We start from the raw sequence: 17740 nt of genomic DNA on the forward strand, positions 1-17740 counted from the left end.
AGAGTAAATGAGCACTGTAGCTGAAGTGGTTTTTCATTTCTACGCGTAATGCCTTGGTACATGAAGTAGCCAACTTCACTATTGCTATGGATGAGTTTCATCATTGTAAAATATACTGTGGATCAACAGGCAACAGCTGCCGGGTCTGGCTTGAGGGAGCTGGTAACTACAGGGACTAGTGGGTAGGGTTGGAGGTACAGGATGAGGACTACAGAAGGGATCTGGAAACCCTGCTCTGTCAGCCCAGAGTTGGCTCGCCTGCGTTCGTTATATCTAGAAAAGAAGAATTCAGCTAGCTATGGAGCCCTTGCTTATTTAACGCTTATTTACATACTTGCTTCTGGTGTGGTCTCCTTGATTAAGGTGGACTAATTGCTTTAGAGTGCGACTCCTATGAAATATTTGCTGTGTTTTATGAACGATAAATGAGCTCTAAGCATAGAGGAGGGTAACAGTTCAACTACTGCCAGTTCTGGCAGGCAGGGTCACTGCAGGTTCTGTTTCACACTACACAAAACTTCAGGTTTTGTCCCTGAAGTCTGTGGTTTCCCCCGTTTTGTCAGAGCAGCAATACAGGAACCTCTAAGACTCCAAAAAGCAACCTGACTTAATGCAGGCTTAGACAGGGCCTTTTTCTTTGAGGAGAATGAAGTGATTATGTGAACATGCTGAGAGTGACTGATCGGTAACTGTGCCCTTCTCCCTTCCCCTCCCACCCCTAATAATGGTCTCTTGCCTTAGGGCAAGAAAGTGGGTAATCTGGAGTGATAATTGATTGAGATGGACTTACTTTAACTTCAGACTTGAAATTAAAATCTGAACTTTTCTATTCCCCTAATAATTTTGGTTTAATGTTTCTAAGATACTGTTGTTTAGTTATATTCAGGAAAGTCTGAAGTGACTCTCTTTTTCTTAATTTTTTTTTTCCCTTACTGCTACAGGAAATTAAAAATTTGAACGGAGGCTGGCCAGGAAAATAAACTGTGATGTTGTCCATGTGTGGTTCTTGGTCAGTAGCGTTGCCTACGGGCCAACAAAGATTGAGAAATACAGATTTAAAGGCTTTGGATCATTAAGACATTCAGAAAATGGGATTTCTTATGTGGAGTTCCAGAATTAGATTGATTAAAACAACCTGCTTTCTGAAAAATGCCATGGAGGCTTGCGTGCTAAACAGACACAAGTCTCTGGCTGGTACAAGAGCATGACATAGTGGTTGTCATTCCTTTACTATGCAATAGTAGCCTGAAGCTGTTGACTACAATGTATGCATGTGTGTACACACACATAAAATATGTGTGTGTATATATATATGCATGTATGTGTATATGCACAGAAGCACATGCACATATCCTCCCTACTAGGTGAGAGAAAACACATATATTCTGAAGAAATCATCATTTCTCTGATGAGTAAAACTACAATCCTGTAAAATACATCTTTTCCTATGCATATTTGGGATTAGCGAAGGCTGAGTATTTTGCTATTCTTGTCCAGTCATCACATTTTCTATTTAATATTTAATTTCTTTTTCCAGGGATGGATATTTTAACCAGTATTTTGTATTTCTAAAACTTGGCGCTTGTCTTTTTTGTAGGATGATTACAGAGTCTGCATGGATTTTAATATCATTCAGAAAGATTCTGTGCCCGTTTGTCCTGTTGATGCGTCAGGCTGCTTCACAGCAGAAGTGACTGACTTTGCTGGACAGTATGTGAAGGTTAGTGGTCTTGGAGAAAGTAAATTACTACTTTATTCAAGATAAATTTTGTATATGGTAGAAGTGTTCTTTTCTTTCCCTAAGTGGCTTTGTCTTCCATGTGTCTTTGGTATCTGGAAAAAACAAACCGTTTTAACATTTGCAACAATGTTTCAATTGTTTATTACAATATCTGAAAAAGAAAGACTTTGAAACATGAGTAATACTGTGTATCTAGTAGTGACAGGGAAGAGGAGTATCTCCTGTTTGCATCTACTGCAGAAAGGGTCTCACTTTTTCCTTGTTTCTTATGGAAATGTTATGCAGTCTCTAGGCAAGTGTGCAGAGGCCTCCCTTACCTCTGGATGACTTCTGAATTCACAGATGTCATCATTAAGTTTATGCCAGCCAGTTAGTGTAATGTGACTTGTTAGAGAGAAATCCAGTCATTTTCCCCACTTGTGGGACGTGTTGCAATGTGAGTTTACTTGCCAATAGATGCAAGAGAATCCATGTAAAAGGAACCCACAGGAACTCCAGATTGCTACAGACACAAATCCATAAAAAGGAGTGCCTCTTTAATTCTGTGTGCTAAGAAAATAAATTGGGTTTAGCCAATTTCTTGCTGCTACAGTTTGATAGCAAAGCATGTTCCTGTAAACACAATTTACTTGAAAAAGACTTAAAAATCTTATATTGCATTTGAACTCAAACAGCTATCATTGCTTCCTGCTGTATATTAAGGCAAATAAGAGAACACTGGAGGCTACATGTTTAGCTTCTTGCTGGTAGGAATCTGAACTTAAGGCTCTTGGAAAATATTCTTATGATGCTGAATTCTTAACTTATGAATATTGCTGTATCATAGATCTTTGTATTTTTTTTCCTTTCTTAATGTCATGTTGGCACTTTTTTGTTCAGTAGATTGTCTTTGATTATTAATATACAACTTTCACTTCCAGCTTAGAATGTAAATCCTGTTTAGTTAGTAAGGTATTGTAAAAGATGCTTCAACTTCTGTAACTGTAGTCACGTTAGGGGAATGTGTTGTAGTGAAGTCTAAATAATAGGTAAGAAGCACTATGTGACTTACTGCCACAAAATTGGAAGATTCAATAAAAGATTTAAGATATTAAATAATATGAGTTCTGGCTTGTATTAGTGCTGCAGAAAATTTGAATTTTGTACACAGTTGTGTGTATGTAGAAACAGAGTTAAGGGCAAAAAAGGACTGATGCTGTATACCAGGATTTGGAGAGCAAATAACTTTCCAAATTTAGTGTGTTACAGTGCCTCTGCAGTAAATGCATAAATTGTATAGAAGCTTTTGGGATTTTTTGTGTGTGTAAATACTGGATTATTTGTAGGCATTTTCTTAATTCGGATATTGGAGACAAATCCTGTAGTAGCTTACTGAAATAGTGAAATTTGTATTCCAAGGAAAATGTTTTGTTCTGTCTTTTTAGGATGCAGATAAGAACATCATTAAATTACTGAAAGAGAAAGGCAGACTGGTTCACAGCAGTAGTTTTAAGCACAGCTATCCTTTCTGCTGGAGGTAAGGAGAGAAGTGCAATGGCTTTAAGATTGAGGGTTCTAACTGAGTAGTTCTTCAGGTTTGTCTCATTTTTCCCCTCCATTGACCTACTTAATTTTTTTAACAAGACTAAAAGTAACGGGAATCAAGAAATTGAATTAGGAGAGCTCCAATTTTGGTTTAGTAATCAAGTAAATTAATTTTTTTTGCCATAAATCTGATGAATTTAAGTGTAGTGCTGAAAATTTTTTCTATTATGATTTTACAGGTGTGTTTTTGTAGTTTGAATTTCTCCTTCTTCAGTGTTGCATGTAGTACTACTAACTACCTTTTGAAGACGGCTATAATAAGTCTAAAAAAGCTTATTTTCTAAGCAGCTAAGTACTGACTGGTAGAATTGTATCCAAATAAGTATATCGCAGAATGTCTTTAAATGTTTGTGTTCAAACTTTCCATGTTTTGGATAAAATGGTTATATTATAGCTGTTATCATAGTTACATCTTTTTAACGTTGTAAAATTACTTCTTTCTTTGGAGTCTGGTAGAGCCCAGTTGCTTATAATGTGGAAACGTCTGTATTGCTGCTTAAAATAAAAGTTAGCATTTATCCACTGTGCTGGGTAGTAAGTGTAATACATAAATATGTTTTTCTGCTCAGTCATTCCTGAATGGAGTTCACAAACAATGGTTATGTGTTTGATCAGAAATAGCAGTTGACATGTTTATAAGATCTGTGGGGACTTCTTAGAAATGTTTGGGTTTTGTCAACTAGAAATTCAAGATTAGCTCTGGAATGTCAGGTAGGTGGTTCAGCACAGTGGCCTGTCACGAATCTTCCTTGTCAGACTGGGAATTCTGCAGAGATTGAAGGAGGACTCCATGTGCAAGTCTCCATGGGCCTTCAGTATAGTAAACTAACATAAGAAGTTTTGGTTATGAGAAATATAGGCTAGAGAAACTTAATGTAGAAATGAAGGATATTTTTATTAGTGTCTGCTCTGGTTTTGAATGTATACAATTGCTATTGCAAAATTGAGAAAAAAAATCACTGAACAATGTCAAATTTAAAAAAAGAAACTTTTTAAGTGTGAAGTAAAGACGCACTTCAAAAAATAAAATATCTAATTTCATATCTGAAATGACTTGAACATTTTAAGTAATATCTGATGCGTACAGCACCTGTACTGAAGTAACTGTGATAAAAGCTTTTCTCTCTGTCTAGCTTTAATGCTACTAGGTGAAGTGTTTTAGCAGTGTGCATTTATCTTTGATCTATAGCAAGAATAACCTTTACTTGCTCTTGAATAGCATGATTGGTTTGTTTCCAACAGCTACCTAGAGGACGAAGGGGAATTGCTCTTCATGTGTTACGTCCTTGATGATTTGGGACAGTTTTTGAAAAATGGCAGCCCAAACCCAAGCAATGCTTGTGTTTTTTCTTATGTAGCAATTCAAACGTACAGTCATGGCCTTCTGAGACAAACCAGTAATGTAGAAATGCTGATTCTGTAGAACATACTTAATCCTGCCACTCTGTTGACGTTTTTGTTGATTGATCATAAGTTGCAGGCAGCACCTAGCAGCAAATTATGTGGTGGGAAGAACAGAATAATGGATTCTACTTGAAAAGCTCATTTCACTGCCATCACAAATCAAACCATAATGGGAATATGCTAAAAGTAGAAGAGTAGTTCTTAACTTCATACATAGTTGTAAGTTATTTTGATTAATATAAGAAAACTTTGAAATCAGACTCTTCTGCTTAATGTAGTATTGTTCATGCTTTTCCCTGAAACCAGGCAGTTGTTGAATCTTCAGTATGTTGAGATATTTTCCCTCTTTTTACATATCATCAAATTAAGGTCCTTCTCTACATTTTCTTGTTATTGTGATATGTAGCAATTTTCTGTCAACCAAACTTTAAAATCTGAGAGAGGAAAACAGTAACAACTTCGTAAGTAGTTTTCAGTTAGAATTCCCCTTCATTGGAACTGCTGAAGATGGAGATCATCGGTCAAAACCGCTCTATGTACATGTGAGATCTTTAGCGTCTATGTGGTCTAGGTGGCAGTTTAACAACTGAAATAGGAAAGGTAACCAGCATGACAGCTGAAGTGTCCATTGCAGCTACTGTGTGCCATTCTGTTAGGAAGCAATATTGGGAAGCTCTATCACTTAGAGATACAGAGCTTTGTCTTTTTCAAGCCAGCGAAAGCAAAGCCAAGAAGCATCTTTCATAGCACGTGGTCAGTTACCTATCATTTGTTTCCTAAATTCTGAGAAAATGGAATGGGAATAAGATCACCATAACTTGTTTTCAACAGCTGTGCAGTCCAAAACAGGTGTGAGAAAACTATTGGGAGTGTGTAGTGTCCACAAAGAATGATCTTTCCAATCTTTATCTTTTCAAGTATAAACATTGTATTTCAGAGAATGCTAATTTTGTGGCCCTGCTAGGGAACAGGCAATTTGCTCAGGTGCTTTTGATTCCTCTGATACAATTCTAAAGGACGTATTTATAAGGGGAACAAAACATCGTTCAGTTGAGACTGAAAGGAATGTTTAGGCAGGAATTTTGTAAGCATCAGTCTCTGACTTAAGGTCTGTCTGGGTGGTTTTTCCCTTGTCTTGTATTGATGGAAAACACAACCCAGCAATGGGTATTTCTCATTTGATTCTACAGCAAAGAATTGAATCTGGTTTCCTCAACTTTCTCTCCACTCACGAGGGGCAGAAATGTGTAAGATGTCACTGGTTGGGCAGACTTTCAGTATATTGTTCTCTTTTTGTCTCCTGCTGAGGCACTGCTTGGCAGTACAACTAGAAGAAAGAAAATTATTCAGGGAAACTGTGCCATCTCCCCTTTCTTACTACCTTCATGTAGGTGGAACCAATGTTCTGTGGGTGCTTTGGAATGGTTATCAAGTATTATAAACAGTGTTAGGTTGAAAGCCTGGGAAATGGTTATGGCTTCATCTGCTTGTCTCTTTTTCATAGATCCTTTGTGCCTGAAGCTACTTTTGCACTAAAGCTTGTCTTCAGTCAGCCCCGTCTGTCAGCTGCTTATTCCTGATAGAGGTTGGGTACCAGTTTATTGTCCCAACATTCTTTTTGCAGTATGTTAAGACCATGTGAGAAACTGTTATTATCAGGTTTTATTCTTCTTGTTTCCAGTAACTCAAGATCTTATATGTGATGGCAATTCATCATTCTTCAGCACATCTGAAACAAGATGCTCAGTGAAACTAAAATACTTCTGGAGTACCTTGTAGCTTGCAGAATACCTTCTTTTTTACTGTGGTCTTGCAGTTGTGTGAGAAGTTAACTGAACTGTTCCCTTTTTTAGGTGTTGGGACTTAAATTTGGGAAGCAGAACATCCTAGCTTAGTATGTTTGCATTTAATAGCTAGAACACTACTACATTATTATTACTTTGAGGTCTTATCATTTCCTGTAAGGTTATAGATACTTTAACTCTTAAAAGATACAGATTGAAATGTATAGCTTACAGTTAAAAGGAAATATCTTCTCAAATACAGTATTAAGAGAAGCGATGTGTTTTTTATTATTGGGCTTTATGCAAGGTGAGTGCAGTTTTTAAGGTTTGAACAACCATTGCTGTGGGTTTTCCTTTCTTCTGTTGGTCAGGCAGGTGTACCTTTAGGAAGTGCTTCCACAGTAGCAATTTTAATTTACATCATAGTTTCCAGTAGTTAGTGCATTTCAAATGAGTCCTTGCTATGGATATAAGTAAAATGAACTAAACTTTTAAGATGGGTCGTTTACAGTAATGACTGCATGTAGGAGATAACAGTAGTTTCTCAGGGTCTTTGCGTGCGAATTATTGTTGAGCAAGTGTATTTCCAAGTCCTGAGGCAAAGTGACTTAAACAAAAGTAATATTTTAAGAAACATTTTGTGGGGTGGATTGATACTGAGGGAGAATGAGCTTCTTGGCCCAGTGTTGTTGAAGCTGCTCTGAACCCATAGACAGACTCCATCCCCTAGGACTCAGTCTCCCTTTTCAAGTTGGAATAATGGGATGGATGTGAAGGATTAGAAGTGTCTGAACTCCTCTATAATGACTTTTACCCACTATTTGATCACTGGATCATTTAGAAGGGTGTATGCTACTTGAACGATCTATCAAGATCTTAAGCAGTTGTATTATGGAACTGACAAGAGACCGGGTTGAGACACAATGCAGTCAGATGCTTAGAGATACTAATTTTACTAGGTAGTTTAGGGAATTTACCAGTCTGTATACTCTGCCCTATAGTGTTACCATTTCTAAGCAATCCCAAGTTCTGAAACCGCTCCCATCCCATATGGGTTTTGTTTCATTGAATGTTGAAGTAAGGAATATATTAAGATGTCTTTATAACTTCTTACTTTTATATGCTTATCTGGATCTCTTTCTTTCCTTCTCCTGGAATGGGACATTCTTCTAGTTAACCCTGGGTACTGCTACTTCATCTTTATGATTATTATTCTTTTAAATGCAAATAGTGAAAACATAGCATAATGTTTTCTGGCTTTTCAGGTTGATATACACATTAAAAAAGATACAGAATGAGCTCACGTGGAAGACTTAAATATGACTCATTTTAATAGTTACTGAAGTTCATATCGTACTATGTAGGAACATAAATTTCGAATTCAAATATTGTTTGAATGTTCTCATGATTTCTCTTGCTATACAGATTCCTTAAATTGCTGGGTTTGAAGGCTTTTAAAAAATTTTTTTTTAGGATTTGGTTTTAAAATAGTAGCTCACATAAGTGTAACAGTTTGTGTAATTTAAAAAACAAAACAAAACCCAACTTTTGTAACCGTGATAATATTTCGGGGACAATGAATTCAGTCTGTGGAAAGGGGACTGTTGTGTGCAAAAATACGTTTTAAAGAGTACTTTATAAATAATGTAGCATTGAAAATGTTTTTGTTTGTTTTTGCTCCCTTCCCTATCACCTTCCTTCTACAGGTCAGATACTCCGTTGATATACAAAGCTGTGCCAAGCTGGTTTGTGAGAGTGGAGCACATGGTGGAGAAGCTACTGGAGAATAATGCCCAATGCTACTGGTAATGTCTCCTGCATATATTTTTCTTCTTTGCCCAGGGTTGGGTGTGTAGGGGGGGGGGTGTGTGTGCGCGCTGGAACTCTACAAAGCTCTATGTCACTGTTAGTGTGCTAACTTAACTTCATATTTCCATTCTGTCTTTCTGAGCCAATGTTACTGGAATGGGGTTGGTAACCAGTTTTAAATGTGTTTTATCTCAGGTTTCACAAATGTGCCTCAAACTGGTAGAGCAATGGGATAGTCTTCCTGGCATTAACCTGCTTAGTTGCCTGTCAGCCCAGTGCTTGAACGTGTTTGCGCACTATTCTTTTCTTGTGTCGAGAAGGCATTCTTTGCTTGTGTAAAATCCCAGTGAGAAATATATTTTAGGGTATAAGTAAGATTGAATACATACTGATAATTTACAGTGTAAAGTATCCCCAAATCATGTTATACAATCCTAAGCAATTCAGCATGAGAGAAACTGCAGAGGAAAATCAACCTGCGGAAGCGTGGAGGTGCACAGTTAAGCCTCCCAAAAGGGTCCACTAGAGAGAAGAATTTAGGCAACTAAACTCTGGGTATATATTGTTCCAAATTAAACTACTTTTTAGATAAGGTTTTTTCTTTTCATCTAGTTATTACAGATAAGGTTGATTACTATGTCATAGGGGCATTTGAAAAAAAAAAAACAACACCCCCACCCTGACCCACCCTCCCTCCAAAACACCCACAAAATACTCCAACCCAGCTGCCCTAGCTTGTGTAATAGTTGTAAGTAAACTCAGTTTCAGAGGTTTAAATAAAAATATTCTACCAATGGCAAAAATTAAATCTTTATATATATATATATATATGGAGAATGTGAAAAATATTTGTGTGAGATTTATGTAGAAAACAACAGATAAGTTTTAGATAACTTAAATGCACTATTAAATTAGCAGTAAGAGGGAACTATTGGTGATGGTAGCCATTTTGAGAGTCAGTCGTGGGTTTATGTGTGTTAGTAACAAAAGGACGCTATCTTCTCCACCTCCATAACCTTTATTTTTATTTCCACTCCTCTACTAAATAACTTGTGCCTGGGTAGTTGAGACCAGGTGGGGAAAATGTGGAGGTTACAGCCTCATTCAGTTGTACCGTGTGCCGTTTCAGTTGTTCAGTCTTTCCGTACGAGAACTGTAGGAGAGTTGGGATTCCACCACCGTGCGCCTCTGCCCAGCAACTGAAATGATGTTAAAGAAGGTGACTCAACTTTCAGTGAACAATTACAGCTTATGCTGCGTTTTCTCATGGACAGTAGTTAGCAATTAAATTCTCCATGAGCAGCTTTTGCATAACTGCTTACGTGGTACAAGCACTGTAAATATTGAAATATGTGGGAAAAGTTAGTGATCCATGATACAGACTGTCCAAAAATGCTGCAGTGTTGGCTTGCTAATAAGCACATGCCCAGTCTGGATATGTAAGAAGATTTTATAGATTAGTAAGTGTTGCTTTCTGTTTTCCATAACAGAACATACTGTGATCCTTCTTTTGGGGAAAAATAAGCTGGAGAGGGGGTGAAAGTGTTTGTTCCTAGCTTTAATTAGCTTTCTCAAGATGCTTTTACTGTTTTGATGACTGACAGTAGACCTGCATACTTAATTTTCACATGAACATAAGAAAAATGTAATGATCCTATTAAGGAAGTGTTTGAATGGTTGAGATAGTTTTGCTTTTCCAGAAGCAAAACTTCAAGAAGAAACTGCTAAGTGACCTCCACTCATCCAGGAGACAATAGTAAGAATTAGTAAACAGTTTGAACTCTACCTCATCTACATATTTGGATTTTAAGTGGTGCTTTTTGTAAGTGCTGAGTAGTGGGGATACAAGTGGAACCAAATGTGAGAGTTGCCATTGCAAAGATTGGGTGGGAAGACCAGGCGATTGTATTAATTGGCAATATTCAACATGCTTGGAATTAAAGTAACCATTTATCCTTTAGACAATTCTTGAGTCTCAACATAATTCTGTAATTGAACTTAAAACTGATTCCTCAGGACTTCTCTCAAAACAGTATGGTCTTAGAGATTTTGAGAATCTTTTTGTAGGGAATATGGCTACAAGTAGATGTATTATCACTAACGATTCATAAAATAATACATATTTCCAGTAAGTGATTTCATAATTACTAGTTTGAATACTTGATGGCTTCTGTTACATAAAGATGGCTTTTAAAATCTAGCTTTTTAAAAGAAAAAGGCATTACTTTTAAGGTTTTCTTCCTATGTTCTCCACTCATGTCAGTTTTGTTTGGGGTGTAACTTAAGTTGGCATCAAGAATGCTAGCCTTCTTCAATATTCATTTATTTAAATTTTGGGAACTCCATTCTTCCCAAAACCTACTTTTTTCTGCTTTTGAGGAGACTTGATCTCTGAAAGAGTTACAGGAATAATACCTAGCTTTTTAAAAATTTATTTTTGGACTCTCTGGGGCTTCAGCATGTCCTGAAAATCAGAAAATTGGGGATAAATGCTTTTCAGACTATATTAACCTTTGCAAAATGAGTTTGACTGCATTGCTTTTTTTATTCCTATAAATGACTGATAGGTATATTGTCCTTTAAGAATAGCTGCACTCTTTATAGATATCCTTTTTGATGAAATAGATTAAACATAGTTGGACAAACTTTGCAACCTGATTGCATTTCTAATTAGTTTTTTAATGAATTAGCCTACTGATAAAGCCATAGTTATTCAAAATTTATTAAAGCCAGCAACTGTATCTTCATTTTTCAAAATGAACTTACCTATAGCTTTCAAGAATGATTACATGAGTAATGTGCCAGCATTTTTGGTAAAATCAGAAACCAAAAAACCCTCTCTTCTTTCTCCCAACCTTATTCTGATCAGAGTGGAAAGTAACTTGTGCTGGATGTTGCTGAAAATGCAGAATTGGAACAGTATTTAAGAGGCTGTGTTTCAGTCTTTAATCCAAGATCCCTTACTGAATGTTCTCTTTACCACACAACTGGCAGAAGAGATTATTTTTAAAAAAAAAAGTAAATGGAAAAAAAAAGGGTATCTGGTATTTCGTATTCAGACAACCTACTGCTGTGGTACTTGAGATAGAGGGGCAGATTTGGCTGCTTTACTGTTCAGGGCTGTCAGACCTTGGTTCCCTGTTACATCGATACAGAGAGTTAGATGCAGCACCAAAGCTGGGTCCCTGGTGTAAGTGGTCTGGATTTCAGCCTTAATTGTTGTAACTATCGTCTTATAGAATGATTTGTTGAAAGAGTGTTTCCTGCGTAACCACAGATAAGCGACTAAACCATGCCACCTTAGATTCTGTTGTATAATATAGGACTAATTCCTGTCGTCAGAGTTCAAAGCTAGTATAAATTACAAATTTATAAGTTATTGTAAAGAGTAAATTAGTGCAATTTATACTTATGTTTCTAAGCTGTTGTAGCTCACACTTCTGGCAGTGTATGTAATATTTTTATACTTGCAGGCCGATAGAAAAGGTTCTGTAAACTGTGTAGTTTGTATTTAAATATCAGCTTTGAACTATTTTTTTAAATTTTTAAAAAACCTCCCTCACTTAAAGTTCTACTTCAGTAACTCTTGAAAGATTTACCTCTAACTGTTGACAAGTTTCTAGTGCTAGAGACTATTGCGCAGTTCTGACATGGTTTGCATAAGATGTACAGCACTTGGTATAGTGGAAAAATGAGCATCAGTGGAAGGAAAGCAGTGACAGAAGACAGTAACAGACTTCAAAGAAGCCAAGCCTTTTGTTCTTTCATCTTCTTGGCATTGAAAAATTCAAGCATTGTAATAAAGAGCTCGATGTATCGGTCCCTAGTTGAAGGTATCCTTTTTTTTGACTTTCATCACTTAAACTGTTAGTTCTTATTGAAAATACCACACAGAACACATCCGATAGGCCTTTTTACTAGAAGTGAATTTCCCGGTTTACAAAGTGTGAATTTGGACACGTTTCCTGCTGTTCCTGTGTGAGCACTCTAAGACCAAGTGTTTTCACATGTGTCAGTCAAACACATTAATCTTCTGAGAAGCTTTTGATCTTGGTCTTTCTAATCTTCGACCAGGCACCTTCTTTGCTGAACAGCAAACTGTCTCCCACCTTTTGAAAGGTGTGATTTGATCACAAATGATGCCTATCTTGTATCATAAACCCTGAGGCTGGTAGAGTGTATGGAAGACAGGCTGCAGAGCCCATCTGCAATAGAAAACTAACGTTTGTTCTACTAAACTTGTAATTTTTGTGCGGATGAGAAGTCTGTCTGTAGCAGGGGCAACAGGATTTTAAGTTGTAACAGAATTGTAGCATAATGGAGGAAAATCAGTTACTGAGACCTTTCTTTTCCTCCTTTTACTTTTTTTTTTAGGATGTCTCATGGGATATTTTCTTTCCTAGTTTGTTAGCATTAATAAATGCATTTAAAACTGTTCAGATAGTGTATCTTGTGTGTGGAGGGGATCCCCCACTCCCCCCTTTTTTTTTTTCTTCTTTTAATATGACCATGCAATTGTAACTCTTCTTTCTGAATCATAGATCACACTTTTCTTACTCAGGAAACGTGAATACAAATTAGGTCTTCTCTGTAGTCATGATTGTGAAGTGTATAGTAACGTGCAGTCACTAGATGGCAACATTTCCTGAGGAAAAATTCAAACTAGTGTTACTGCCTACCATAGGAGGTGAAATAAAATTGCTGCAGGGTTAGCCTTGTGTTTGTCTAATTTAGAGCAGTGTAAGTCAGAAGATTTTATTACTGGCTGTTATCAGACATAGTTGAGGATTAGAAGTGAATTTTGAGGCTTGTTCCAGTTGATTTTGCTGGCTTGTGTTCTGCTGTGTCCTAATTTTGCTGTTTCCTCTTAAAGCCTATCGAGCAGAGATTGCCAGTTATGTCATGAATACAGCAGGTATCTTTTCAGTCCCAGTGAATGGTCATCAAAAGCTTGTTGTTTGGTTCAAGTAATACCTTACTAAGTAAAGACTCCAAATGTCAGTTCACTAAGCAGTTATAGTACCATGTTCTTAGGCAGCTGGTAAATCTAGCTGCATGTGCAGTATATTGAATGTCTGCTGCTGTTATAAGAATGCAAACATATTTACACATATAAATTGAAATGAATCCTAAGTGGTAATGCCATATAAAAGTACTTTGTAACTATAAATGGTAGAATATTCCAAAGGAAACTATGCAGAAAGAAGAAAAGTGAAAGCTTCATTTCTCACTGGCTTCAGGACGTGGGGATTTTTGCTGTCATTGGTAAGATTAAGAATTTTAATAGCAATTAGTATGGTGTCTGGGTCATACAAATAAAACGTATCAGAATGTTTTTAATATGACTGTATAAAAAAATTGGAGGTTACGGCTTCACTAAATCTTGACTTGTCAAGCAGTTGTGCGCCGCTGACAGCGGGGTTATGATGCAGTCTGCAGCAGCATTGCAGTCTCACGCTAAAGTGTTTGTTGCTATGGGAACCAGGATAAAAGAGTGAAGAAAAACATTGCTATATCAAAATGATTGAAAGCACTATTCATTTAGCAAATGTAAGCTGCATATAAGCAGAAAATTCTCTTGCACTGGTGGAGGTAACCTGAACTCGTGCGGGGTATGTGGTTGTGCACCATTCTAATAAGCTTTCATGAATTGAGGAGGAGAAAGAGTCTGCTGCAGTGGAAATTCTGCGTGCTTTGCAAACAGCTGACCTTTCCTCTCTCTTCCCCTTTCCTCCTTCCTACCTTCCCCGATGTTTAATTAGGTCCATGATATAGATTGGCGCTAATTAAAGTGTCAAAAGGGCATGAGTAGTTGCTTATTTTATCTCCTTGAATTAAAAACCATTAAAAATCAATTTGAGGGCATGTTGAAGGAGGCTTGTTATTAGAGTAAATTAACATAATGGAATTAAGACTTTGTCTTCTCAGGGTTGGTTAATGTTTAAAAAGAAAAGCAAATTCTGCACCTAAAACAAAAAAACCAGCTGTTATGCTATGAATTTAAATAAATCTGTACATATTTAGTTAAATGACATAGGGTAATTACTTAATCAGCTTTGGTTTTGCTCTTAAAACTCAGCTGTCTTCTGGAAGAATAACTTTCTCCTTTCCAGACATATAAGTGATTCCTGATTTCAGGTGTCACTTAAAGTTACCAGCTCGCTCAGTGAAAGGATGGATCTGGGACCATCTTCTCAGAACCAAACATATCAGATGCTGTGTGCTAATCTGGTATTAGATTTCCTAATTCACACCATTTAAGGTAGCGTTTTGTTTATCAACTTTATAGTCTAACTCCTATGGGACTGTTTTTCAAATAATTCATAAGCTAAGAGCTTCCTTCAATTAGTAATTATGAAATAAATCTTATTCAATACATGAAGTTGCTGTGGTTTTTCAAAGAATGTAATGAATAAAATTAGCTGACAAGAAGAATGATGAAGAGTGAGAAAGAATTAGTATATCTTTATGTAACATCTTAAACAGCTTTTAATGGTAAATTGATGCTAAAACACATGAGGCTTCTGCTGTGGCAGCATTTGACAGCTGTTTATTTCAGCAGTGATATTTGTGTTTACAGAAAAGAGGGACGGTACTGCTTTGAGACAGAGTTCCTGTATCCTGTGACTAGGGCAAGGTGAGCCAACTCAGAGTCATGCAGAGCACATCTGAGCTTTGAAATAGAATAAGAAGTTGAATTCAGTATTTGCAATTTTTATGAGCACAAGAGAGATACTTCAAAATATATGTACAGAAAAGGAACAGATGTCTTAATGCTTTTAATAAGTTTCCTTCTGGATTATGTAGTAACTTAGATTTTTTTACATCCTGCACATGTCTCTTCTGGAGACAAGAGTCAGAAAGCAAATATACTAATTTTAATTGATGCTGTTCCTTGAGTATTAATTGGTGATGAGAAGTCACTGGATCAGCAGCCATGGTAACTTACTGTTACCGCACCCATTCATGCTCTGGGATTGAAGATGGTCACTAATTCGCTATTTTCAAATCCATACCCACTTTGCTTGTGTCACTTGGATGCTGAGCAGTACATAGGCTTTGAAGGCAAAGAAGACAGTTTCTGTTGTGATAAGCTAATAAATGTTGTTAAAGGACTGGATTTTGTTTTGCTCTTCATAGGTTTTTTTGCTTGTCAAATGGAATTTTTATTTTAGATGCTAAGAAAATGAGTAGCTACCAGGAAAGGATGTGGGAGCTCACTGTGCAGAGGACTTAGCAATGCATGAATTTCACAAAATCTCAAATCTGCTTCAAAAATAGGAACAAAGAGTCAAAAATGGACATACAAATTTGGAGCAAATTAATAATTTTCATCATCTCTAACTTGTTACGATGGAGTTCTGATGTTGGAAGAGTAAGATAGAAATTAGCATTCAAACAGGTTGAAACTGATGTACTTTCATTCAAAATCTTTCTAATTTATGATTTGACAAATCAATATTTATTCCTTTGTGTTGTGAAGTTCAGTTCCCTGAACTTTTCAAGTGCTGAAACGTCTGCATCCTGAAGTTTATTTAGTGCTCTATCCTGGGTGCCAAGAAAGTAGAAATAGCTATTATCCCACACTGTTCTACACGCATGAATCAAGAGCTTCATGACCTGCTGAGACAGCAGTCTCCTTAACCTTGCTAAATGTTTGAGAAGGAAGTATGAAATCTTATCTGTGTCATTTTGCAGAGAAATTTGAAGGTCAAAACCAACACAAATTGTAGGCCAGTTGGGAAGTAAAAAACCTGTTTCTAACAGCACAGTTTTAGGAGCTGCAGCAGGATTGCATTAGGAGAGAAGTTGCTGCTTTGATTTCACTTGCAACCTCATAGAACTATTTGATGTTGGAGCTTGACCTTTTCTGAGATCTGAATTTTTCAATGCCATTAGCAGTGGGTTGCTCTAAATGGGCTGTGCCACTGGTCACCTTGCTTGTCATACTCAACTGCAAATTCAGTGGTCACCAGCATAAAACTGAAATTTGTGCTTTCAAGCTGAAGGGGGTTTGTGATAGATACCTGATTAAACATGAAAAGCATGCATATTGGCATATGGGAAAGGGCTTTTTTCCCTATATCTTTGTGTTGTAAAATAGGAATATTTATGTGGGTGGCCTTGCTTTTGTTTTTGTCTTTTGTGTTCTTTTTAAAGCTTCTAAATATCCATGCTGTGAGGACAGTTTTGATGTACAGAGGCCAGTGTTTGGCAAATTGTGCAGCCATTAACTTTCAGGGGACTGTCAGCTTTTGGGTTTAGGCAAGCGGTGTTTAACACAGCCCAGAATTTCCTGAAAGCTAAGGACTAGTGTCAGTAGTGATTCATAGTCTTATCACAGTCTTATCAAAGTCACAATTCTGTTTGCAATGTACTTGGGAATACAGATGGAAAAATTAACTGGGAATTGTGAGGAAGACTGTGGGCTGATAGATTAAGCACAGTATAGCGTAGTCTCAGGGTGAGGCCAAGTTTCTTCAGTTACTGCATGGGAGAAAAGGGAGCAGAATTCACCGGAGGGCAGCATTCCTCAGGCTGCCCTCTCTCCTTAGTTGCATAAATCAAACAATTTTTCTGCAAATTTAAGAAATCATTGCTTTGTGTAGATGGAAGAGTAAAAAATGCTTCCTTAACTAATAATATATATCTGTGGCAGGATGTTATCTTTATCAAAATTTAACAAGAGAAGTATACCAAGAAAATATCTAAGACAAGAGGATTAAAAAGAGATGGAAAAAACCCTATAGAAACACTAACGTGGAGTTGGTGTAACATAATGATCAGGTGTTAGTAACAGCATTGTTGAGAATACTGTTCTGTGTTCTCAGCCTAGTGAAATATTTAAATAGAAGGTGGCTCAGATTTTTTCTTTTTTTTTTTTTTTTCCTCATGATATGTAGGTAAGTCAGAAGTGTCAGACTGAGATATCTGTAGCTAAATCTAGTGAGACTAAATAAAAGAAACAGGCTCCAGTCTTGAACTGTGTGACAGGCAAGGCTGGTCTCTGCTGCAGATACCTCCTCTAGCTTGCTCCCAGTTGGAGGCTGTATCTGCTCTTCGGTATCTGGGTACCATCTATGGGCAGCATCTGTGTGGTGGTAAGAACCAATCGTTTTAAGTAACACTTTCTTTGAGTGATGGGCTCAAAATGTGTTTGAGATACAGACTCTTTTTATTTTATTTGATGGCTGTGTCAGTGTTATTTCTGTATTGTACCTCTAAAGAGCCATAAATCATTGTTGCAAATGTGGTTCATAGTAGATGAAGTAGTTTGTGTTTTATGTTCCGCTAAGAACTGGCAGCAGGGTCAGACAATTTTACCAGAAGAGGTAAATTATATGCTTTCATAGCTGAGGGAGAGGGAGAGAGATCACACCACATACATTTTTGTGGTTAATGTCCACTTTGGGGATAA

At 36.9% G+C, this 17740-nt stretch overlaps 1 protein-coding gene across 2 annotated transcripts in view; it reads left to right on the forward strand.

The window, feature by feature from the left end:
• Positions 1–17740, forward strand: part of IARS1 (isoleucyl-tRNA synthetase 1) — a 110443-nt gene that overhangs the window by 34031 nt on the left and 58672 nt on the right. For both annotated transcript variants that reach the window (XM_050904485.1, XM_050904484.1), the window contains exons 12-14: positions 1598–1720; positions 3166–3257; positions 8220–8318. In XM_050904485.1, the coding sequence (XP_050760442.1) occupies positions 1598–1720; positions 3166–3257; positions 8220–8318 (314 nt within the window). The remainder of the gene's footprint in view (positions 1–1597; positions 1721–3165; positions 3258–8219; positions 8319–17740) is intronic.

The sequence above is a fragment of the Gymnogyps californianus genome, chromosome 13 (genome assembly GCF_018139145.2).
Source record: "Gymnogyps californianus isolate 813 chromosome 13, ASM1813914v2, whole genome shotgun sequence".
In the NCBI taxonomy this organism is placed as follows: domain Eukaryota; kingdom Metazoa; phylum Chordata; class Aves; order Accipitriformes; family Cathartidae; genus Gymnogyps; species Gymnogyps californianus.